Source organism: Sorex araneus, chromosome 11, assembly GCF_027595985.1.
Source record: "Sorex araneus isolate mSorAra2 chromosome 11, mSorAra2.pri, whole genome shotgun sequence".
Lineage (NCBI taxonomy): Eukaryota > Metazoa > Chordata > Mammalia > Eulipotyphla > Soricidae > Sorex > Sorex araneus.
Genome location: NC_073312.1, coordinates 46,177,307 through 46,202,079, shown reverse-complemented (window position 1 = coordinate 46,202,079; position 24,773 = coordinate 46,177,307). Strand labels below are relative to the sequence as shown.

Sequence of the window (24,773 nt, the reverse complement as noted above, 5' to 3'; positions counted from 1 at the left end):
GTCTCTTATCCCCTGGCTCCTGGGGCGTTTGTGTGGAGCCCGGCCAGCTCTGCCCCTTACACACAGCCCCCCCTTCCAGCCCCCACCGCCCGCCCACGGCCTGGACTCCTTGCTTTGACCCTTCCTCCCGGCCTTGTTCTCCTGCTTCCCTTCCCGGGCAAACCAGTCCGGCAACTTTATGGCCTCTCCCTCCCTCAGCCGCGGAGGGTTGGACTGGTCTCGCCTCTTTTGTCTGAGCTGGGCTGATGGGGGACGGCCTGAGACTTCCCATCCCTGCCTGCTTCCCACCGGCCTCGCTTCCCCCCTCGCTGAGACTCCTGGATCCCTCTCCCGGTTCCCCTGTCCCCCTACTTGCTGTTGGAGGTTCCTTCTCAGGAACCAGGCCTCCTGCCCCGGGGCACGGAACAGCGTGAGGGGAACCCCATGGCCTCGGGTAGGCGCCTTCCTACTCCGGGTCTCCACAGCCAACCCCACGGCGGGGGGTGGGGGGGGGGCGCGTGGAGGGGCGTGTGGGCAGCGTGGGTGACAGGCCCTGGCCCCGAGCAGCCATCCCCCCCACCATTGTCTGCCTCGTCCGCCGCTGTCCCTGCTGTTTCCTGTGACAGACAAGTAGTGGTGTAAACATTGAGAAGTCTCCAGGGGGCATGTCCATGACCGAGGCGTGGTGGTTTTGTTCTCAAGGCAGGAGGAGGCGGTGGCCTGTACCACAGGGCACAGGGTGGGGTGGTGGGTTCTAGGGCAGGGGGTGATGCTCGCCCTGTGGGAAGGCGGCAGAGGTGATGGGCAGGTGCCAGCCCGGGTGTGGCAGCATTCACTGTGTGGAGGGCCAAGGCCTGCTTGGGGTGGAGGGGGGTCCAGCCCATGCGGGTGGGAGGCTGCGGTCATGCCTGCCCAGTGTAGGGACGCTCAGACTCCCAGTTCCCCATGGGGTCCCCATGTGGAGCCTCATCCTGGGGCTGCTTGTGAGATGCTGAGCAGCCCCTGGGAAGTTCTCTGAGCACCTGGGGGTGGGGGTGGGGGTGGGGGGAGTGGCTGCCCTTATGATGTTGCCCTTATCGTTTTTGACCTTCTCTCCCTTTTCCGGGGAAGTCTGTGAGGGGGAGTCTCTGAGTTGCTGCCTTGGTACCAGGCGTGGTGCTGCTTTGGGCCGGCCCGGTGGGGCTTCCCAGGCTTCTGGGCAGCCCCGTTGTGCTCTCTGCCCTCCCCCCCACTTCTCTCCCTCAGTGCCCTGGCCCCCGCCGCTAATAGGCATTGTGTCATCCCCTTTTGAAGCCAAAGAGATCGGGATGGTTTTCCGTATTGTTCCTTAGAGGGAAAAAAAAATCACTCGGAGGAGAAACATCAGGGCTTCTGAGTGCAGAGTGCTTATCGACGGCCAGTTCAAGGAGGCTTTTAAGCTCCATATAGGTACCCCGTTAGCGAGGACTAATATAGGCGCCCCTCTCCGTGCCGGCCTACAGCTCTGAACGCTGAAAGGTACGCTTCGTGGCTCAGGGAGGGGCGCGTTCTGAGCCGGGATTTGGGAGGAACTGATTTTAGCCTGTCCTTGGAGGTCAGCCAGGCCTAGAAATCTGTTGAAATAATTTTCTGTAGCTGCTAAGGTTGGCCGGGTTTCTCACCCCAGGGTCTGGCGCCTCTCCGAGGGGCCCTGCTGATCTTGGGCTCCCTGAGCACCGGCTGCCCCCACCCGCCGAGTTGCCTGAAACCCTGGTCTTCAGCCTCACGGCACAGGGGGTGGGGTGGGGGGCGGGATGCTGCCCACGGGTGGATCTCCGTGAGGAGTAACTTGGGGTGTCCTTTCTACCTTTGTCAGATCCGCTCTTGGGCTTGGAAGAAAAACGTTCTACTTGGGGACTTGGGGAAGGAGTCTGCGTAGGGGGACCCGGAGTTGGTGAGTCTCTCTCTTTCAGGGGTGGCCCCTGCCTTGCCCCCTCTTCCATCCGCTCTCCCTTCCCCTGTTCCTTTCCTCTTTACCCACCCCCACTTGCTTGTTTTAGAGGAGATCATACCAGAAGCTGTCTGCAGAGAGTTAGGCATTTATTTTTTGGGGGGTGGGGGTGGAGGCAGCTCCCACACTGTGGTCAGGGAGCCTGGGAGTGACTCCTGGCGACTCAGCTTCCTGGGCCTGCAGGGCCCCGTGTGTGAGGACCTGAGGATGTGATGTTGCTGGGACCTTGCGGCGCCAGGGACCACCAGGGACGCCTCAGTGGTTTTCAGGCGCCTCCCCGGCTCTTTCTGGTGACACTGGGGGGTGGGGCATGTGCTGACCATCAAACCAGGGCACGTGTAAAGCTACACCCCTAACCTGTGTTCTTCTGGGGCGGTTGGGCTACACCTAGTGGTGCTCAAGGCTTACTTCTGGCTCTGTGCTCAGGTATCACCTCAGGTGGTGCTCGGGGAACTTAGAGGGATACCGAGGACTGAACCCAGGTCACCTTCCTGCTATACTGTTGCTCTGGCTCAGCGTCCCTTATGCACACTGGGCTTTTTCTTCAGGCCTACAGTTATTTTATTTTTTACTTTCCTGTACCTCCAGCCACAAACTTTAGGAATTTTAAATGTTAAAACCTAAGTTAAATTTTTTTTTTTTGTTGTATATTTAGTGTCACGGAGGGGCGAGGAACATTACCAGACCCTAAAATTTTCAGAAACATGCCCAGAGGGGTTGGAGCAATAGAATAGTATAGAGGATGCTTGCCTTGCAAGTGGCTGACCCAGGCTTGACCAGGCCTGCACCCTCTGCAGTTCCCTGAGCCCCTCCAGGAGTGATTCCTGAGCGCAGAGACAGGAGTAAGCCCAGAACACAGCCGGTGGCCCAAAATCCCAAAAGAAAAGAAAGGAAATGTAGCCCTGCTGGGGGCCTGGGAGAGAGCCTGGTGGTCAGGGTGTCTGCCTTGAACATGTGGCAGCAGAGTTTGAACCTCAGCATCACACAGCTCCCTGTCCCCAGCACTGTCCCTGCCCACCCTCCCCCAAAGAGGGAAAGGTCTGCATGACAAGAAACACATGGAGACACCCACTGGGAGTGGGTGTTTGTGGGAGTCTGTGTTTTCATCCCCACCCCTTCAGCTCAACTCCCCTAACCTCTATAGCATCGCCAGATGGTGGGTGGACTCAGTCACGTGACCCTGTGGCCTTCTCCTTTATCCCCATGCTGGCACAACAGGTGCCCTGTACTTTGTGTCACCAAGGCTCCGTTGGAGTGTGATGCTCTGTGCATACCAATTTTTTCTTCTTCTCTCTCTCTCTTTTTTTTTTTACTCTAAAGTTTATCTTGGGATCGCTCCATTTCAACGCATAGTTTAGTAAACCATGTTTCATACGGCCTGTCCCATTGGTAGACACTGAGGCTATTTTCAGCATTTTATTTCTAGCTAAAACATTTTGTTAGCATGTGTCCTGCCAAGTCGCAGGCCCGCTGTGCACCTGCTCGTAGGTTTGTGGTGGAGAGGGCTGCGTGAGGAGTCCAGGCCTTGGGTGCTGGATACTGCTCTCTCTCTCTCTCTCTCTCTCTCTCTCTCTCTCTCTCTCTCTCTCTCTCTCTCTCTCTCACCCTCTCTCTCCCTCTCTCTCACCCTCTCTCTCCCTCTCTCTCACCCTCTCTCTCCCTCTCTCCCCTCTCCCCTCTGTCTCTCTCACTCTCCTCTTTGCTTTATGCACAGGTGGTGATGCTCGGTGGTGATGACAGTGGGAGATCTAGTGCGGAGGCAGGGCGGGGCGGGCGGGGTGGGGTGTTGGGGTGCTGCTTCCTATTGCTGCCCCTCAGTCTTTGTTTCCGCTGCTCTGGTCTGCCCATCCCTCAACACCTGCAGTTACAGACCTGAGCCTGAGGAGCAGCTGGAGTGTCAGCGCTGCGGCGAGGCCCTCGACAGCCCTTCGGCAGGGCCGGCCCTGCCGGGGAGTCCTGGCTAAGGAAACGAGCCTGGGTTCGAGCCTGGGTTCAGCGTGTCCTCGGGCTGCGGGGTGGGTCTCCGGTGCGGGTCTCACGGGAGGCCTCGTTTCTGCCCCTCTGGCTTTTCCAGCTTATGCTCCAGAAGTCGCCTCGCTTACCCCCAACAGACGACTGAGGAAGGCTGGAGCTAGGGGGCTCTGCGCCGTTCTTCCCCTCCCCCCGGGGGGAGGGAGGAATATGCGGGCATGCAAGTGGGGTTCATCCCCTGGGAGAAGAGGGTCACAGACTTCTCCAGGCTATGCTGGCCACCTGGTGCCAGGGCAGGACGGGCAGGAAGGCAGGTGGGCCGGCCACTGTCCCCAGAGGTGACTGTGACCTGGTGGGCTGCGAGCTGGGTGCTTGCCCTGGGTCCTGCTCCGTGAGAAGGCCGGTGGGTCCCGCGCCCACAGCACACAGAGGTCTCCATTGTGGCCCGCGGCAGCTCGGTGGCAGTGTGCTGACCTGCGCGGAGGAGGCGGGGCTGGGGGCTGACAGTGGAGCTATTCACGGGCGGGCGCTGCCCTGGTTTCCTGCTGCCGCCTATTGTGGATTTGGGGGTGGGGAGGGGCCAGCCGAGGGTGGTCAGTGCTGCCAGCGGGAGACCATTCTGCTTAATGGAATCCTGGGGCGGGCGGGTTTAAGCCGCTTTAACCCCCTCCTCCCCCCAGATGCCCTGGTGTTTGCGGAGCCCCCAGCCCGGGGCCCTTGGGCGGGGGCCAGGCTCGTGCCTGCTTTGATTTCCGCCTCCCAGGGCCCCACTGTGCTCTGTCGCTCGGTGCTCGGTGCCCAGCCCTGCGTGGCCGGGCCCGCTGCAGCTCTCAGCTGCAGAGAGGCCGCCTTGCTGGCAGGCGGGCGCCTCCCCGCGACCTGCGCCACAGCCACTTCCCTTTGTTCTGGCTGCTCGGGCTCCTCTCCAGGCTCAGGCGGGCGGCACGCAGGGGGCACGATGCCTTGTGACACATCTTCCCTCTGAGCCAGGGCACGCGGGCTCTGAGTTTCACTAGTGGGGCCACTTCCCCCTCTTCCCGCCCCCCCTCCGCCGCCCCCCCCCCCCCCCGCCCCGCTGCGCCCACTCTCTGCCCACTGGTGCTGAGTGATGTCCCTGGAGAGCACGAAGTCCTCCCGCGCTGGATCTGAGTCTGGGTGACTTGTGCAGCCGGTACAGGGTGTCCTCCTGTGGTTTCCAGGGAAAGGGGCGGGGACAGGGGGAGGGGGAGGGGAGGGCCTTCATGCGTTAAGCCAGTTGCAGGCACCCGGCCTGTCCTGACCTTCCCTGCTCAAGTTCGTGTGGGAAGGCTCTCAGCATCTCGTGTCTGTCTCGGGTGGGTCGCTGAGGGACTTTTTTGGTTTTTGTTCTCTATTGCTGTGGGAATTTTCCCTCTAACAAGAGCATCCCTTTAACCCGGAATGTCTCTGGTGTGGGGGCCAGACGGGACATCATGCGCAGGGGCTGCTCCTGGCTGTGTGCTTGGGGGTCGGTCACTCCAGGTGTGACTCAGGGGGACCACGTGGTCGAGGCCGGCCTCCCGCTCGCCAAGCTTGCGCTCAGCCCTGGGAACCGACGCTCTGATCCCTGAATGTCTGTCTTCGTCCTAGGCGGGCAGAGTGGTCCTTCCTGGGGGCTGTCTGGTTCACCTGCCCGAGGGGCCTGCGGCTCGATTCTGTGCTGCGTAACTTTGAAGCGGAGCTGTTTTGTGTGAGAGTTTGTCTCCACCGCTTGTCTGATGCTTAGTGTTTTTATCTCACCCTCTCCAGACTCGTTTGTCTTGAGATCAGCCTGGCTTTCTTATTTGACTTTGGTAGAGGAGGAAAAAAGAATCTTCTCTCCACTTTTCCAGGTTCTGTGATAAAATATTAACAGAAGTAAAACTGAAGTTTCATACAGGTATTTTTCTAGCACTCATGAGAAATACCCAGGAAAATGGACTAACTTCTCAAAAGGGCCCACGCCTTGACCATGAATGCCCTTTTCAGCTAAAGACAGAGCAATTGGTGCAGTGACCGGAGTGGTAGTACAGCAGGTTTGCCTTGCATCAACCCAGTTTCTATCTGCAGCATCCCATATGGTGCCCTGAGCACCACCAGGAGTAATTCCTGGGTGCAGAGCCAGGAGTAAGCCCTGAGCATTGCAGGGTATAGCCCAAAAACCACCAAAAAAAAAAAAAAAAAAGCTGGAGTAGCTCAGCAGTGAATACTTGCCTTACATGTGGGACTGATCCACAACATCCACAAATATACATAAATAAAATACAAGGGTAAGGGGGCTGGAGCCTACAGTGGGTAGGGCGTTTGCCTTGCATGCGGCTGACCTGGGTTCGAATCCCAGCATCCCATAGGGTCCCCCAAGCACCGCCAGGAGTAATTCCTGAGTGCAAAGCCAGGAGTAACCTCAGTGCATTCCCAAGTGTGACCCCCCAAAAAAAAATACAAGGGTAAGATGTTGGGGACAAGTTATGGACCACTATTAGGTATGCAGCCACAGATCAAAGCCAAAGTCCATATCCCTCTCGACTCATAAAGTTCCTTCTCTTCCTTGTAACTTCCATTCAGCTTCCAGAGTCGTGTCTGCTGCTACTTAAAACATAAGGGAGGGAGGGGGAAGAGAGAGAGAGAGAGAGAGAGAGAGAGAGAGAGAGAGAGAGAGAGAGAGAGAGAGAAAGAAAGAAAGAGGGAGAGAGAGAGAGCGAGCGGGGTTAGGGTGCTTGCTATGCGTATGGCCAACTTGGGTTTGACCCTGGCACTGCGTGTGGCTCCTAGAATCCCACTGGGAGTGATCCCTCATCACAGAGCCAGGAGTGAGCCCTGAGCACTGCTGCCCTGAGCAACTCATCAGCCAAATCCTCCTTGAAGCGAGTCCCAACCCGGGAGAGGGTTGCCCGTTGCAGTAGCTGCGTCTCGGGGAGGTACTGTACAAGACTGAGTCAAAGCACAAAGAGTTGACAGGAAATAATCCCGAGTCACACACCCTGGGTGCCCCGAGGCTGCCCGGAGTTGAGTCCCACCGCCACTGGCGCCGAGACCTCGGCCTTGCCTCTCCTGGTGAGGCCTCAGGAAAATGGAAGGTGAACTTTGGGAGCCTTGCAGCTGTGGCTCCGAGAGGCGCAGAGTCTCCTTCCAAAGTTGCCCGTCGCAGCTGGGGCCCCTCACGCCCAGCTGTTCCTTTTCTGGGGACGAAACCTCTGGGCCGGGAGGACCCGACTCCTCCCCTTCCCCTTGGTTGTGAAGTCGGGGAAGATTGAACGCTAGCGGTGGTGTTGGTGACCACAGCAGCGGTGAGGGCGGCCCCATCCCCCCCGCAAGCCCCCTGCCTCCTGCCTCAGCGGCTCTGGGCTGTGAGGGCCGTGGGCGGTGTTGATTGGTTTCTGAGTGGAAACCTTCCCACACTGTCACATACCGGGTGCCGGGCTGGCTGTGGTCGTGGGAGCCCACTGGGTCTTGCCTCACGCCCGGGGGTGGGGGCGGCCCAGTCAGTTTTGGAAAGTGCATCACAGGTAAACTTGAACCCAGCAGGAAGAAAAGCCTGATTTCACACCCCCAGAGTCAGTGAAACAATTAGTTTGACTATTGAAAATCAAACTATTGAAAGTAAAAAACACTTCTTTCTTCTTTCCTTCATTCCTTCCTTCCTTCTTTCCTCCCTCCTCTCTCTCCCTTTCTTTTTTCTCCTTCCTTCCTTCCTTCCTTCCTTCCTTCCTTCCTTCCTTCCTTCCTTCCTTCCTTCCTTTCTTTCTTTCTTTCTTTCTTTCTTTCTTTCTTTCTTTCTTTCTTTCTTTCTTTCTTTCTTTCTTTCTCTTTCTTCTCTCTCTCTCTCCTGTCTCTCTTTCTCTCTCTTTCTATCTCTCCCTCCCCCCTCCTTTTTAAAATCTTACTGCAGTAGTGAGATAGGGACAGTTCCTGTGCTTGCCTCTCATGTAAACTCGGCTGCTGTTCCAGGGATCCTGCTCAGGACCCCCTGCCCTCTGGGGGAAGCTTCCTGCCTCTGAAAAAACAAGGTCTGTTTGCTGTTCCAAGAGGGCCAAGCCTTCCCCTTCCTGGTTCCCTTCAGGGTGGGGTTCAGCCCTTTATCTGCCTCTCCCCACCATGCCTCCTCTTGGGGGCCTCCTGGGGGCCTCTGTGCCTGTGCCCAGTGGCTTTCCTCCCATTGTCCCCGGGGCCTTGATCTCTCCCGGCCACTGCTATGGCTCCCGTCACTCAGAGGCCACTGCGGTCGGAGAGTCCAGCTTTCCCGAGGCCTTTGGTTACGTAGCTTTCCAGTGAGAATGGAATGAAAATTGAAATAATCTGTGAGGATCCAGTGAGCGTATTCTAGAAATCACAGCATCTCTCCGGGCAAGCATTGGGTTCCTGTAAATGGACACTTGGTGAAGTTGGGAGATTCATTCTTCTGCCACCCCTCGATAGCACAGCGGGTAGGGCGTTTGCCTTGCATGCGACTGACCCGGGTTCGATTCCTTTGTCCCTCTCAGAGAGGCTGGCAAGCTACGAGAGTATCCCACCTGCACCGCAGAGCCTGGCAAGCTATCTGTGGCGTATTCGATATGCCAAAAACAGTAACAAGTCTCACACTGGAGACGTTCCTGGTGCCCGCTCAAGCAAATCAATGAACAACGGGATGACAGTGCTACGGTGCCGCCCCCACCCCCTGCCCTATGTACCCTCATCAACATTGGGTTCTCGCTTCCCCATCTCACTCTCACACTGTTCAGGTCCCCCCACCAATGCCCCAGGCCCGCTGTCACCAGCGTCCTAGCGTCCCCGGGAACTCTGATGGGCAGAGTTTTGGGCTGCCACCCACAGCTGCAGAAGCCGAGGCCACCGCCTTTCACCCGGTTCCCAGGTGATTTGCATGTGCTTTAAAGTCTGAGTCTCCTCCCAGCTGCAGCCGGCCCTGTGGTTAGCCGCCTTCCCCTCTGCCCTGCTCTGGTCTCTGTCTGCCTTGACCCGATCCGCCTGTCTGTGTTTTCCTGCCCGTATCCCTGGCACTCTGGGGCGCTTTGGAGGTGGGGCTGGTGTCTCAGCGTCCCCTTGGCTGGCAGCGGTGGGCGCCTCCGCCAGGCCTGCCGGCAAGGTCATCTTTGGGGCAGAGAGCCCCGAGGGGGGGTAATTGGACCCCGCCTTTGCAGCGCCCAGGCCGCCCTCAGCCATCTGTTGCCTGCTGGACCACAGTCTCCGACTCAGGTTGTAAACGCTGCTTGCTTTTTAGTCGCAACAAAACTGTTTGTTTTGGTGTATGCCGAAGTGCAAGTCCGTCTCCCAGGAGGGGGACTGTAACTTTATAGAAAAAAAAAAAAGTTTGAGGTGAAACCTTGAGTTGAAAAAAGTCTCCGGATTTTGGGATTTTGCTAGACTCACCCCCTCACCTGCATTCTGGTGGGGGGTGGAGGTGGTGGGGGGCAGCTCAGGGAAGGCTCGGGCCTGAGGATGAGGCCTGGGGGTTGGCTGGAGCACTACTCCCTTTCCCCCTCACTTCTAGGGAGCACAGGGTGGCTAATCTGAAGCTCTCACCAGCTCACTAGAAACACGCTTGCCCCCCCCTTGACTTTTCCAGCGATCTTACTTAGCCTTACTTCTTTTTATCAGAATTTCAGTTTGTGGGGGTCTGTCAGCTGGGCTCGCTGAGCGCTTTCCCCCTGCAGGCCTGTCCTGCGGTGCTGGAGGGGACCAGGCCCTGCATACGCACCCCCCCTCCTCGGTGGCGGGGGAGGGGTGGTGGTTTGGGGGGAGGGGGTGGGGAGAGAGAGCTGCTCCCCATCTATCTCGGGTCCTGCGAGTGTGGCTACAAAGATTTCACATTTCTGAGCTGTGACCCTTCCTGCCTCCCAGGCGTGGAAGAAAGGAACAAGTGTCTCGCTGTCTCTCGCACCGTTCTTGGGGTGCCGGAGAGGAGGGCTGCTGCGAAGAGAGCAGCCAGCGTCTCTGGGGGACCTGCCCAGGAGTCCTCGCCCGCGGCTGGCTGGAGCCGTGCCCGGCCAGGGCCAGCCGCCCCTCACAGTGACTGGCGCGGGATTCTCCTCTCCAAGTGTCGGCTCTCACGGAGCCGTCCGCCTTTCCAGCGAGAGCTTTTCTTACTCCTCCCCGGGAGTGGGCTTGTGCGTCTGTTGGCGGGGTTGCAAGTGGCTCCGCTGGGTGGGCCCCTGGTGGCTTCCTCAGGGGGTCCTGCATGGGCTGGACCATCGCCTGAGTCGGCCTTGCATGGTGTCGGGTCGTGTGGGGTCACAGTGCCTGGGTGCTGAGCTGGCAGGCATCTCCTGGCCGCCTACGCTGCTGCCCACCTCTCGGTCCAGTTCTTCTGACTGCACAGCCTCCTGATGGCCATACAGGCCGCTGGGCCATCTTCAGTCGGGACAACTCAAGGGCCTCTGGCCCTCAACTCTACATCTGGGAAGGTCAGAGCGGACACGACCCCCTGGAGTTCCCACAGTGACATCTGGTGGTAATGGGGCCGATGTCGCAGCCCCCCGTGCCCGTTGCTGTGTGTTGGGTGTCTCATGCTCTCTTTGCAGTTCAGAAACAGTCCCACCGAGATTGTTAAGGGATAAGGGCACTACCACGGCAACCTGGCCACTTCCCTGCGCCTCCAAGGGCAGAAGCAGCTTCTGGTGGTAGGGGTTAGTGTCCTTACGTGAGGGCACAGTGGGATGTACACCGAGCAGAGAGAGCACCTTCCTGGGGCCCTGCTGGCTAGGACCCTCCCAGCCTCCCAACAAAAATTCAGTTGTTTGCGAGGGCCTGAAGAGGTGGTGCTGCCCGTGTCTCGTGGTACCAAGGCCTCCAGGGACACACCTGGGGTTGGGGGCGGGGTGGCATTCTGTTGGGGGGAGTGCGGGGGGAGCTGGGGATGCCACGTGCTGGGGTCAGCTGGATCCAGCACACATGTGCAAGGCCCGCACCCTAACCCGTGCACCCACTGATGATTACTCCTGACAGAACCAGTGATTTCTGCCCTGGCTGCTGAGTGGAGATGATCTAATGTCATAATTCCCATGTAGCTAGCTAGCTCCCTCCCTCCCGCCCCCGTAGGGGCTCTGCTCTGGTTGGTGGAGAAAGCAAATTAACATCAGACAGATTAGTGGGAGAAAAACACATTTAATTACATATGCTTGGAGAATTTTCAGAACTCTAGAGTAATGAGGTAGACCCGAGGGTTTCCGTTCTTCACCTGAGGATCGAGACAGGTTCCCCGGGGTCGTGCGGAGCAGAAGGTGACTCACGGCAAAGCCAGGCTCCGGGTGTCGTCCTGCCATAAGATGGGTCTCTCCAGTAGAGGAAGTTCTTTGTGGATGTGGCCCTGCATCTCGGCAATCTTCTTCCCTGGACGCCTGCAGCCTCCATTGACCTCAGCACCCCCTGCCAAGGAGACACTTAGTGGACAGTGTCTGCTCTCGGCTTTTTCGGGGGAGGCCGAGCCCTGATTTGTTTCTGAATTGGCGCCCTGCTGTAAAAAATCTTTTCCTTCTCCCTATTTATTGATCCATTATCTACATTAGTGTGGACTTCTGGATGCTTATCTTAGCCATTGGGTCCAGGGCCATCACTGTTATCTTATATTTGGATGCTCCGAGGATTCCAGATTTGGCCAGGGGCCTTTTAGCTCTTAACAATGTGAATTTCCAGGTCTGAGATTCCCACTGTGCTAGTCTCGGTGTGTATCGGGGAGAAGTTTCTGGAATGGGAGTGATGTTCTGTGGCATTTGTGATGAGTGGTTCCAGCCCCCGCCCCCTTCCCCAGTGCCCGCTGTCGAGAGGGTGGGGGGGACCCCCCCCCACCGCTGCCCCTCTGGTGAGATGCCAACTACCTTGCCTACCTCCATGCTGGGTTTCTGGGTCAGAATTCTTTTGAACAAAGACTCCCACAGCTTAAAAAAAATAGTAAAAATAGTAAGTCTGAAAATCACTGGATTAGGTGGCCTCAATTCCAGGCCCAGGGTTTTTCCTCTGAACCCTCGCCTCCCTCTCCCTGTGTCTGCCTCATGTGTGTCCCTCTTGCTGCCGGTCCATAGGAGTTAGACAGAGGGTAGACAGTGAGGTGGAAGGGTCCCCCCGTTCATGGTGCTTCTTGAATTCAGGGTTTGGGCTGTGTTTTATTTATTTATTTATTTGTTTGTTTTTTCATTTTTTTCTTTTGGGGTCATACCCAGTGATGCTCAGGGGTTACTCCTGGTTCTGCACTCAGGATTCACTCCTGGCAGTGCTGGGGGGCCAAATGGGATGCTGGGAATCAAACCCAGGTCAGCTGTGTGCAAGGCAAATGCCCTACCCTCTGTGCTATCATTCCAGCCCCCATGGGCTGTGGGTTTTGAGGGTGGAAACTCACGGTGCTCTGCGAAGCTCAGGGTTTCAGACAGGAAGTCAAGCTGAGTAGTCAGACCTGTTGGAAAGCTCGGTGGGCCTGCAGATGGTGGCCCAGGGCTCCGGAGCACCTGTGAGGACAGTCCCTGGGAGTCAGAGACCCCGGGGTGGGGGCGGGGAGGTGTCTCAGCTCTCCAGCCTCTCTGTCTCCGCACCTGTGTGCCGGGGTCAGTGTCCCATGGAAGGGTTGTCCCTTCCCTGGCTGGCTCGGGAGCACTTGTCTGTGGTACACAGACTTCTGGATCCCTGTGAGTAGCTGCTGCCCCATCACTGTTTCACAGCTTCTGGCAGGGCCTGGGTTAGGGGGTTGGAGCAGGTCAGAACAGGACCCTGGTACTGGATCTTGGTTCTGTTCCGCAAGACTCTGAAGGTAACTCAGAATCGAATCTGAGCATTTGAACCCCTTTGTCCCGTCTCAGAGCAATGGCACCTGGACCTCTAGAACCTGTGGCACTCACTGAGGCAGCCTGTTCTAAGCTGCATGTGATCCGCTGCCTTTCCCCGTACTTTCTATTCCCCTCGACCCTGCCGAGACGTCTTCCCTTGGACCTGCCGGATGTTTCTTCGGCCTGTGAGTGATCCCCAGCACCCAGCGGGCCTTGGTGGAACAGAGCCTTGGAGGGGGCCGGGTCTAAGAGTCGTTTGGATGCAGTTGTCAGCGAGGTGCTTGTCCAAGCAGTTGTGGCGTAGATTCATTCTGCAGGAGAAGTGAAGGGGACCGGGAGGCTGTGTGCATGGTAGGACTCAGCAGCTCGGTAGAGTAGGTTAAGTCCAGACTCGCACCCTGAAATTGTAGTATACTGGGGAGAAAGTTAATCCTACAGATTTACAGGGACAAAACGGTCATAGTTGAACATTAGGAATCAGAGTTGTTTTAGGCTTCCCAGAACACTGGGATATAGATGGTTGAGCTGTATCCTTGTTCTGTTCTTCTTCCTCTCTCTCTCTCTCTCTCTCTCTCTCTCTCTCTCTCTCTCTCTCTCTCTCTCTCTCTCTCTCTCTCTCTCTCTCTCTCTCTCTCTCTCTCTCTCCCTCCCTCTCCTCCCTCTCTGTCTCTCTGTCTCTGTCTGTCTCTCTTTTTCCTCTCTCTCTCTCTCTCTCTCTCTCTCTCCCCCCTTAGTGAGGTTGGGCTGGGTGCTCCTTAGTGGTGCTCAGGAGGCCCTGGAACCATTCCTGGTAGTATTTGGGCAACCATCCCCAATGGTTCAATGTATGGGAGCACACGGTGTTGGGGATCAGACTTGGGGCCTTGTGTTCGCAACACATGTGCTTCCACTCTCTGAGCTAACTCCCAGGCCTTCCTACTTTTTTTTTTTTTTTTTTTTTTAATGAAATTGGTTTCTGGTGTGGAATTCCACACACAGCTGGCATTTTCTTTCTTTTTCTTTCTTTCTTTCTTTCTTTCTTTCTTTCTTTCTTTCTTTCTTTCTTTCTTTCTTTCTTTCTTTCTTTCTCTCTCTCTCTCTCTCTCTCTCTCTCTTTCTTTCTTTCTTTCTTTCTTTTTGGAGTAAAAGTAAAATAGGCTGGAGCGATAGCACAGCAGGTAGGGCGTTTACCCTGCACGAGGCTGACCGGGATTTGATTCCTCCGCCCCTCACGGAGAGCCCGGCAAGCTACCGAGAGTATCCCGCCTGCACGGCAGAGCCTGGGAAGCTCCCTGTGGCGTATTTCATATGCCAAAAACAGTAACAACAAGTCTCAAAATGGAGACGTGACTGGTGCCCGCTTGAACAAATCAGTGAGCAACGGGATGACAGTGATACAGTGATACAGTGAAAAGTAAAATACAGGTGGTTGTAGACATACTGGGTCTGAGAGCTTTGCTCTGCAGGATTTCTTCACTAATCCAGATAAAGCCTGTCTCTGTAGTAAGCTGTCGCCCGAAAGAGGCAAGGGGAGTCCTGTGCCCCAGCCCAGGTGGGGGCAGCTCAGAGGGCGCCAGGCAGGGAGAGAACCTCATGTGAGTGAGCTTCCTACTAACAGGAGATCTGGGCCAGGGGCACTGAATCTGGCGCTGAGTATTGGTGAGTTCACAGAAAATCATGCAAACAGAAAGGGAGTTATTAATCCCAGGAGCAGAAAGTTGTTCAGGAAATGAAAAGTAATCCTGGTTTGCTTGACTCACCATCATAACAGTGTAAACTCAGAAAATTACTCGGGTCGACGCTACTTTAGCTGTAATTAAGAGTGAAGATAGAGGAAGAGTGGGAGGGGTGGCTTGTCTCGGGGTGGAGAGTGACACCCAGGGTAGGAAGTGAAGTGGTAGGTAGGACTTCAAGCTGGAAAACAAAGGAGGAGTATTCGCTGCACGTCAAATAGAGGATATTTCTAAGAAATTCTTGGGGGGTAAACACGGTCAGGGAGAAGTTGACAGCGTGTCCTGGAAAGGGGAAGGTCTGGTCTAGGGGCTAGGAGCTGCTGTTCTCACAACAGCTTTTTTGGTGAGGTGCAGGGGTAATTTTAGGGAAAAAAAAATGAAAAACCAAACAAACCCGTTTGGAGTGCCTGGCATGTAATTGTGAGGCCCGCTCTGGGAAGCCAGCTGTGCTGCTGAGAAAGTGCCGGGCACCGCTGATGCTGACGGTGTTTCTTGCCGTGGGCGGCAGTGGAACAGGGCGAAGCCGACCCATGTGGTTTCTCGGGGCCAGTCAGCGGCCAGTCAGCGACGGCCCCTTTTTCTCTCCGCGGGGGCTGGGGAGGGAGAAAGGCTCCTCCAGGTTGAGGGGGTTCCAGGCTTGGGAGCCCCGTGTAGGGCGAGCCCCGAGGCCATCCCGTCCGCACAGTCACACTGGCAGCCTGGGCGCGGGCTTCCAGGGGCCATCGCCTCCGCGGGTACCGCCACACCGCAGAGGTGGTCGCGGGAAGAGGGGCAGTGGAGACCTTGGTAGCAGAGCACTCAGGACCCTGCCACTTGGGCTGCGGACCACACGCTTACAGATATTTCCTGATTGAAACCATGTTTGGGTTTCATCCTTTATTTCATTTTGTGCGGGGGTGGGGGGAGGGGCGGAGGGGCATGAGCTCAAACTTTTGGCCATTCCCAGTGGTGCTCAGGGGCCTTTCCCGGTTCTATGCTCAGGAGTGACCCCTGGTGGTGCTCAGGGGACTATATGGTGCCGGGAATTGAACTCGGGTGGGCAGCATGCCTTGTCCACTCTACTGCCTCTGTGGCTCTAGTGCCTATTTTTTCTTTCTTTCTTTCTTTCTTTCTTTCTTTCTTTCTTTCTTTCTTTCTTTCTTTCTTTCTTTCTTTCTTTCTTTCTTTCTTTCTTTCTTTCTTTCTTTCTTTCTTTCTTTCTTTCTTTCTTTCTTTCTTTCTTCTTTCATCACTGTGAGATAGTTACAAGCTTTCATGTTTGAGTTACAATCACACAATGATCAAACACCCATGCCTCCGCCAGTGCACATTCCCCACCACCAATGTCCCCAGCATACCCTCCCCTTTCCCACCCTCCCCCTGCCTCCATGGCAGACAATTTCCCCATACTCACTCTCTTTCTCTACTGGGGCATTACGGTTTTAGTGCATATTTTCTTAGTTTGTGTGTATGTGTGGGGGGGTGGGGGGGCGTGAGGGGTGAGGGGCTGGGTTGCTCCCGAGCCGTGCTCAGGGAGCCTGAGGGCCACTCTAAGAGGTGTGCAGGTGGGTGGTGGTGGGGTCTGCCAGGGCTCCACCAGGCAACTCTGAGAGGACTGTGGAGACCAGGTGGTGCCAGGTTTGCATCTGCAGCATCATCTCAGGCGTGTGCTGTGCCTTTGGAGCCCCGTCTCCCAGGCCCAGAACCCTCACTGCTTTTTGGTTTTTTTTTTTTTTTTTTAAATTCTGTTGGTTTTCTGCAGGCAGATTCTTACTTATAAGTTTATTGGATTCAGAGGGTGTGTGTGTGTGTGTGTGTGTGTGTGTGTGTTGCTGTCTCTGCAGCTATATTGCTTCCAAAAGACACGAACGACTCAGTCTGTTAGAAGCAGAGTGTGAACCAGCCAGCCTCACACAGGACCGCCAGCGTTAGTGGTGGCCGCTGTGTTAAATTGTGAATAGTGTCCCTGGGTCATCTTCAAGTTTAATTTCTAGTACAGGTTGGCTGTTTGTTCATCTGCCAGTTGCACTGTCCTTGTGCGCCAGTTGGTGTGATGTGTAGGGCAGGGGGTGGGGGGTATATGCTGATTTTTAAGTATGGATCGTTGTGTGTTGGAGTCTTAGTTGCAGTTTTTGCAGCTGCAGATGACTTACGTTTTTCATAATTTTATTTTTAACTGTATGGGGATTAAAATTTTTTTTTATTTTCATGGTTTTTTTTTTTTTTTTTTGTTCTTAGGATTGTCTTTTCCTGTTGGTTCCAAAGTTAAGTTTAATATAGGCTCCAAGTCCGCCGGTACATGTGCGCCTGCCTGCGTGCGGCCTTTGGTGTTGGAGTGTCTCCACTGGTTCTGGTTTATGTAGTCCCTGTTCAGTCACTGACCCGCTGGGTCACAGTGGTCAGCGACTCTGACTGCCGTCTTGTTCTGAGAAGTCTCTGCCGCGGCACATGTCTGGCTGTCACCTGAATGGTTCCTTTGATTTAAGTGTTTGCCATGCGGCTAGCACGTGGCACTTCTTTCCTGCCCTAGTGGTCATGTGAATCTGAAAAATGTCTCATCTTCTTTCGGGGGAGAGCTAAGATGTAGGGGTGCGGGGGCAGGGCCTTGGGCCACGTCCAGCAGTGGTTTGTGGGGGGTGGGTGGGTAGTGCTGCTTTGTGTGTTTTAAAGTAAATGTTAATTAAATGTGTCCCTGGGTCAGAGTTAGTTCTGCCTTCCTACCAGACTCATTTTAGACTCGGTGAGGTAAGATGCCCCATTTACTCGGAGTTATGGCTGAATTTGGGGTCAGATCTGGGCACCAGTTTCAGCACCCTGACCGTTGTCACTGTCTTGGGCTCCTTTGCAGGTGTGCTAAGCCCTCCGCGTGGTGGCTGGGGGATTCATCAAGCTTTTGCCCTTCCCTTGGAGCTTTAAAGCTGCCGAATGAGGACGCAGGAGCCGCTCACTGAGGGCCTTGGTGCCCTGTGCTGGAGCATGTGTCTAGGCGCGGGATGGGGCGCGGGTCGGGGGTGGGGGGTTCAGAGCAGATCTTCCTGTTGCCCCCTTCTGCTTAAATGCTGGCATGTGCCCGTGTGGAGACTAGGATCTGCTGGTGACACTGAAGTTCTTTCTGCCTCTGATCTCCACACACTGGCCAGAGTGCAAGAGTGCAGCCCTCCCTCCTGTTCCAGGGGTGTGAGTGTGTGTGTGAGTGTGTGTGTGTGAGAGTGTGTGTGTGAGAAAGACTGTGTGAAAGAGAATGTGTATGAGAGTGTGTGTGAGTGTAAGGAGTGTGTGTGTGAGAGAGAAAGAGGGAGAGGGAGGAGTGTGTGTGAGTGTGTGAGAGAGAGGGAAAGGAAGGAATGTGTATGAGTGTATGTGTGTGTGAGAATGTATGTGAGAGACTGAAAGAGTGTGTGTGTGTGTATGTGTGAGAGAGAGGAGTGTGTGTGTGTGTGTGTGTGAGAGAGAGAGAGAGTGTGTGTGTGTGTGTGTGTATGTGTGTGTGTGTGTGTGTGTGTGTGTGTGTTTGTGAGATCCGCGCCTTCCTGGTGTGTCTCCACCAGAGTGGGTGGTGAGGAGAGCCTGATTTTCCCCGCAGCAGCGTCTTCCGTAAATGGGGAAGTAAGCGTCTGGGAGCACTGTGCTCCTCCCCCAGAGCACGTACTCGGGCCGTGCCTGCTGAGTGATCCCCTGTTCCTCCTCCATCGCTTGCTGTCGTGGTGGGGGGGCTGTGAGGGGAGGGCGGCGGGCAGGATGCTGGCCTGGGCTTAGATGTGGGCCCTGACCTCTGGGGCTGGAGACTTGCAGGGATTGTGTTGGTGGCAGCAGAGCGAGCAGCTGCTGAGGCAGCCGGGCGCTCCCCGGCCCCCGTCTCCCCGCTCCCCATGCACCGTGGAGTTCCTGGTGCCTTTCCAGGGCCGCCGGGGGTTGAACCTCGGCTGCAGCATCTCAGAGGTGCCCGGCTCCGCTCACCTGGAGGGCAGGGATCTCGAGGCTGAGGACCTTTGTATGACTGCAAGGTGGTCGCTCTCCAAAGGCCCGTGGCCACTCGTCCAGGCGCTGGCAGGGGCCGGCGTCGGCTCTGCGGGTGGCATCCAGGCGTGTTCTGGGAAGCTGGTTTCCGTGTGTAGACATGAGGGAACCTGGCTTTGTTCGCCGCCTTGCCGCTCTGGGGAGAGCTGTTTCCCACAGTTCGGCCTAGCGGTGTCCACGGGGGGTTTCAGGGTAGGAAACCCAGGCCTGGACGCGGCAGAGAACACAGGGGAAACCATCGGGAGATTTCCGGAGTCACTGTATGCGTCTCATGTTTGCTGCCTCCTGGGGGAGTGGGTTTGGGGCGACGCCTTGACCTGGAACGTTCCGTGTCTTCACAGCTGTCTCTGTCTCCGCAGACCCTGCCCCTCGGAAGATGCACTATTATAGATACTCGAATGCCGAGGTCAGCTGCTGGTACAAATACCTCCTGTTCAGCTACAACATCATCTTCTGGGTGAGTGGACAGCCGCCGCCGCGTTTCCTTCCTTCTTCGGCTGGTTTTGGCGACACCCCCGGCAGTGCTGGGGTGGAGGAGGGAGGGTCTGCTTCCGGGTGGGCGCTCAGGAGTCACTCCTGTTGGCGCTGGGGGTGGGGGCAAACCTAGGGCCTCTCAAGCAGGGCCAGTGCTCGCCCACCACGGAGCCACACTCCTAGGCCCGCCTGTGCATCCTCTTTTTTCCAGTCCTTTGTTTGTAAATCTGGGTTTCCGCCCGTGCCTTTGATCTGCCAGCTCTCCTTTGAGGTCCTGGGCGGAATGCTGGGCGGTGGTGAGTCCTGCCTGCAGGGACGCAGCATCCTCTAAATGATAAGGTCGACTTTTAAGTGTAGTGACTTAAAGAGGGCCAAGGTGATAAGCAGATTAGCCCCTCTCTGTCCGGGTGGTGAGCAGCATCAGGGACACCCCCATCCTTGGGGGCTCAGGAAAGTTTGGGGCTCGGTCCCAGACCCGTGCCCCATCTCCACGCGGTCTTGCCTGGGAGGACCTCAGGATGACCTTGGCTCAGAGCCCTGGGTGTGCAAATGTGAGCTTGAGCCTCAATTCCACGCTCTCGGGTGGAAGGACGATGGGGACCGGGGAGAGAGTACAGTGAGTCCGGCACTTGTTTTTGCACACAGCCCGCATCAGCTCAATACCTGGCACCAGATGTGGCCACTCAAGTACCACCAGGGGTACGTTTTGCGGGGGGCGGGGGGGGGGGAGGCAGGACAGGTGTGGGGAGGAGGAGATTTGGGCCATTTCACCTGGCTCTGTGCTCAGGGATCACTCCTGGTGGTGTTTGGGGGGGGATTATGTGCTATACCAGGGATCAAACCGCAGTCGACCACGTGCACCGCAAGCGCCTTGCCTGATGTACTAGCTCGCTGGCCCCCGACTTCTTTCAGCAACTCTTTGTAGGCTAGATGGTGGATGCTGTGCTGGCGTCTTTGGATTCTGATGGGGGCGGGAAAGGATGGGTGGCTGGCTCCCTGCCTTGAGATAGAACTTGGGGCAGAAGTGTTTGGTCTGTTTCCTGTGTCAGTGACTGACCACCGAGGGGATGAGAGCCCTAGGGCCACTGTGCGAGGTAGAAGGGGGCTGAGTAGTGAGCACATTTGTTGACAAGAGAGATCTGAATATTGAACCCTGGGATTTTTTTTTTTTCGGGGGGGAGAGGGGTCACACCCAGCGATGCACAGGGGTCACTCCTGGCTCTGCACTCAGGAATTACCCCTGGCAGTGCTCTGGGGACCATATGGGATGCTGGGAATAGAACCCGGGTCGGTTGTGTGCAAGGCAAACGCCCTACCCGCTGTGCTGTCACTCCAGCCCCAACCCTGGGATTCTTGCCCAGTTTAGAACTGCCTCTGGTGATCGACTTCAGGAGCGAGCAAGAGATTGTCTTTTTTTTTTTTTTTTTGAAGGTGGGGGGAGGGAGGGTGTTTGGGCCATACCAAGTGGTACTTAGGATTGACGCCTGGTTCCAACACTCAGGGGTCACTCCTGGTGGGCTAGGGGGACAAGGTGGGGTGCCAGGAATTGAACACAGGCCAGCCATGTGCAAGATAAGCGCCTTCCCGCTGCCCTCTCTGGGACCCTGAGAGATTTCCTCTTGGAGCAGCCTGGAGAAGGGAGCCTGCTGTGCGTGAAGGCAGCTGTGAGAACCGGGACAGGAAGTTGGCATTTGGTTTTGTCGAGGTAGAGAGATAGTTGGGAACTTCAGCCAGAGTCTCGGGGGCTTGCGTGGGAACCTCGGGTCAGCCGCGAAGCCAGCGGAGTGTGAGGAAGCAGAGGGCACGGCCCAGGACACCTCTTCCAGGCCTCTGGCCCTCAAAGACAAGAAAAACTGATCCCTGCCTGGAGGTGGCCAAGGGGTTACGGGAGGTGTCATGATGGACCGTCACTCGTGGGATTGGCCCCGGGAAAGGCTGACGTTGATTCTCTGCGGGCCAGATATGCTCACTCACAGAGAGGCTTTGAGTCCATGAAACATGAGTGTCTGTGTGGGCCAGCTGGAGCACGAGGGGCCGGGTGCGTGGCCACGGACGGGCTTCACTGGCCTGACTTTCCCCACGGCTCTTCCCTGTGCTCAGACTAGTGGCTTCGGCCTCCTTCCCCTCGTCGTCGGGCAGTGCTGCCCGGTTGCTGTGGCTCCCCCAGCCGAGAGCTGTCGGCCTTCAGACCCGCGCTGCTCCCGCGAGGAGGCCCTCGGGCCCCACCTGTTGTCCCCAGCAGGTGCGTCGTGTGGGCGACCATCTGGCCTAGCGGCGAGCCTGACCCTCAGAAACGCATGTCCGTCCAGCTGTCCTCCCCGCCCCGCCCGCCCTGCTGGCCCTGCTGCGCGCGTTTGGCCTCGTGCCGTGACCTCTGACTGCGGTCCGCCCGGCAGCCAGCGCACAGCTCTCCCGCTGATGCTGTGGCCGACGGCCCCGGCCATCTCCGGGTCTCGGCGGCTTTTCTGACCGCTTTTCCTCTGGGGAAGTCTGGCGGCTTTGTCCACTGGCAGCTCTGCGCTCCAGGAGGGCCAGAGCTGGGTGGATCCGGAAGGGGAGCATGTTTTGGAGGCGGTGGAGGGCGGCAGAGTTGTGCGGCGTCGGCACTGTGTGTGGCTGAGACGTAATTACCTTTCACGGGGTGGGGGTGGGGGGGCAGAGCAGGAAGAGACTGGAAAGCAGTGAGGCAAGATGGAGCTTGGCTGGGAAAATGAGACCGGGCGGCCACCTGGACCCTCGGCTTGAGTTCTGGGTGATTTTCGGCCTCTGTGCATTGGAGCTGGGAGTGTGGCGTGAGGCCTGGGGCTTGGGTGCAGAGGCCTTCAGGAGAGGCGCCTGGGTGCCAGACAGGAGTGTCGCCTGGACTGGGGAAGACAGTGACCTCGGTGTCGGCTTTGTGGAATGGCTGAGCTCACCTGCCAGCTGCCTCATAGTCGCCGCAAGTGTGAGGGAAGGACGCGCCAGGCCCTGGCCAAGACAGTTTCTTTTTTTCCAAATGGAGAAAATACAGAAATCCCTATATCCTCATCACTAGCTTCAAAAATCACCCACTTGGTGCTGATCTTGCTCAATTTATATCCCCTCCCCCGCCCCAAGGGCCGCTCAGATTATTTTTTAAAAAATTATTATTATTTTTTTTTTTGGCTTTTTGAGTCACACCTGGCAATGCACAGGGGTTACTCCTGGCTCTGCACTCAGGAATTACTCCTGGCGGTGCTCAGGGGACCATATGGGATGCTGGGAATCGAACCTGGGTCGGCTGCATGCAAGGCAAATGCCCTACCCGCTGTGCTATCGCTCCAGCCCCCCTGCTCAGATTATTTTGAAGCAGCCCAGAGATTGGTTTCCCGTTCCCCCCCCCCCACCTCCTGGAGAGCTTTGGGATTTGTTTTGTTTGGATGAATTAATGCAGAGAGCTGAATGGTCCCAGAATTTGCAGTGGCGGAGGTGAGTGGCCTGGGCTCAGCCTGTAAATCTGAGTGCACGGAGAGAAACCTGTTACTTCTTTGCCCTATTCTCGGTGCCAGGGCTCATGCAAGTTATATTTAGTGGTTTTGCCTGACTCAGAGTTGTCTTCGCAGCATCGGTCTTTATAGCAAACACCTGTGGCACCTTGACAGCTTTTTAAATGTCTCTCCCACTTTTTCTTCATCTTCAGGGCTGAGATTTTTCCCAGTTTTTCTGTAAATGGTTGGGTGAGACCGACATCACGGATGCCAGCCCTGTCTGTCTGACCCTCTGGGATGCTTGTCACAGCAAGCGAGGAAGCAGTGCTCCCAGCCAGCCCAGGACTGCGAGGTTATTCATACATGTTTTCTATTGTATTAATTTTTTTATTCTTTGGCCACGTCAGACCCACTTCTGGAGCACTGTCTTACTTAGACTCAGGAAATGTAAGTCAGGATCACAGTGAGATGCCATGTTCTACTTATTAGGATAGCTATTATTATTATTATTATTATTTATTTATTTATTTTGCTTTTTGGGTCACACCTGGCAATGCACAGGGGTTATTCCTGACTCTGCACTCAGGAATTACCTCCTGGCAGTGCTCAGGGGACCATATGGGATGCTGGGAATTGAACCCGGGTCGGCCGATTGCAAGGCAAATGCCCTACTTGCTGTGCTATTTCTCCAGCCCCCAGGATAGCTATTATTTAAAAAAAAAAAAAAGGAGCCGCAGTGATAGTACAGTGGGGAGGGTGTTTACCTTGCATGCAGCCGACCCAGGTTCTATTCCCGGCATCCCATATAGTCCCTCTAGTACTGCCAGGAGTAACCGCTAAGCATCAGTGGGTGTGACCCAAAATGAAAAAAAAAAAACCTCAAAAAAGATAAAATATTAGGGTTGGAGAGGTAAAAAGCCGCCAGGATGTTTGCCTTGCTTGCAGCCTACCCTGGTTTTATCCCTGGCCTCACCTGTGGTTCTCCAAGCACCATCCTTGAGACTCATCCCTCACCACCATGACTCATCCCTGAGCACAAGAGCCGGGGGTAAGCCCAGAGCACCACCGGGTGTGGTGCCCCTCCCCCACCCCCCAACAAAACAAGAAAAAGGCCCACAAAATGTTGGCAAGGATAAGGGGCTGTTGAGCTTTGCTGTTGGCGAGCGCCTGGAAAGTCGTAGCCACTCGCAGTGGCTCCTCAGGAAGGGCGAACTCAATGGTGCGAGCACTGTGGCCAGGAATATGACCTCTGGCGAGCGCCATGGCCACTAGGCCCGTGAGCACCACTGCCGAGGAGTGCCAGCCCCGGTGTGAGCTTGTTAGCGACAACATGCCGCCCCCACCCCCCCACAGCGGGACCGGCCAAGGCCAGGCATGTGCACGTGTCCCAGTCCTGGCAGCCACGGGCCGCAGAGGGACGCGGGCGCGGAGGGGCTTCAGGGAGTCCGCATGCTCGCTCCAGCAGCTCCGTGTCCACCCCTGTACCCCGGAGGGTTCGGCGCCTCCTCTCACAGAGGCCTTGGCGCTGCCCTGCCCATAGCAGTGGCCCCGGGCACAGGAACACGAAGGTAGATGCTGCTGAGTGTCCGGCGACAGGAGCCAACCAGCGAAGGGGGTGGGGGGAGAGGTGTCCACACTGGTCCATTGTGTGCCACAGTGCAGATGAGCCTCGAAGTTGCACGGTGTCCCACTGGGCCCTGCTGTCACTTGGTCCCCCCTACCCCACCCCCCACCCCCGGGACTCGTGATCAGAGGAGTCGAGATGGAAAGTAGAGCTGGGGTTGCCAGTGGGCAGTGGGCAGTTGCCGGTCCCCCAGTTTTAGGCTTGCCCGAGGGAGGTCTGTGGATGGTGGTGGGGTGGCAGTGACCCTGTGCGTGCCACCCACGCCACTGGGCTGAGGTCAGAGTTGGTTTCTGCCGTGTCTGTCCCAGTCAGCAGCAGTGAGGTCTCGCCCCGACTCGCCGGGGAGGAAGGTTGCCGAGCGGGTGGGGAGGATGGGCTTCGTTGGCTCCCTGAGGAGTCCGAGCGCCCCCCGCTCTGCTAGGCGGAGCCCGAGGAGGTGTCCTGCGGTCCAGTGCCCCTTCCCGCCGCCAGGCGCAGCGAGGCCTGTCTCAGGGCCAGAAGAGAAGCGTGGAACGGAGGCCCCTCGTGAGCGCAGACAATGCACTTGTGTCGCGGGGCTGCGGCCATGGCGCCTCTGGGCCCCTCGCGCAGGCCTGGGCCTCGGCGTCCATGCCTGCAGCCTGCCAGAGATGCCGCCTGCTCCTGCTGCAGAGGGGTCCCCTGGGCGTCTGTGCTCTGCGCTGGCCAGCCGGGGGCCAGCGGGAACCACCTGTCTGCAGAGTCACGGGCGCCTCCAGGAGGGGGCAGCCATACCCCCTATGGTCCAGGGAGGGGACCGTGTGTTTTGCCTGTGGCAGCCCAGCCCCAGGAGGCAGGACCCTCCTCCAGAAAAGACAGAGCAGCTCCCCGACCTTT

The 24,773-nt window shown here is 56.8% G+C and overlaps 1 protein-coding gene across 2 annotated transcripts in view; it reads left to right on the top strand.

Annotated features, from left to right (window-relative positions):
* Positions 1–24,773, top strand: part of TSPAN14 (tetraspanin 14) — a 47,032-nt gene that overhangs the window by 7,401 nt on the left and 14,858 nt on the right. The window contains exons 2-3 of one of the 2 annotated variants that reach the window (XM_055119419.1): positions 1,814–1,891; positions 18,734–18,831. In XM_055119419.1, the coding sequence (XP_054975394.1) occupies positions 18,751–18,831 (81 nt within the window). In that variant the 5' untranslated portion in view covers positions 1,814–1,891; positions 18,734–18,750. The remainder of the gene's footprint in view (positions 1–1,813; positions 1,892–18,733; positions 18,832–24,773) is intronic. The other variant, XM_055119420.1, reaches the window with a different exon arrangement.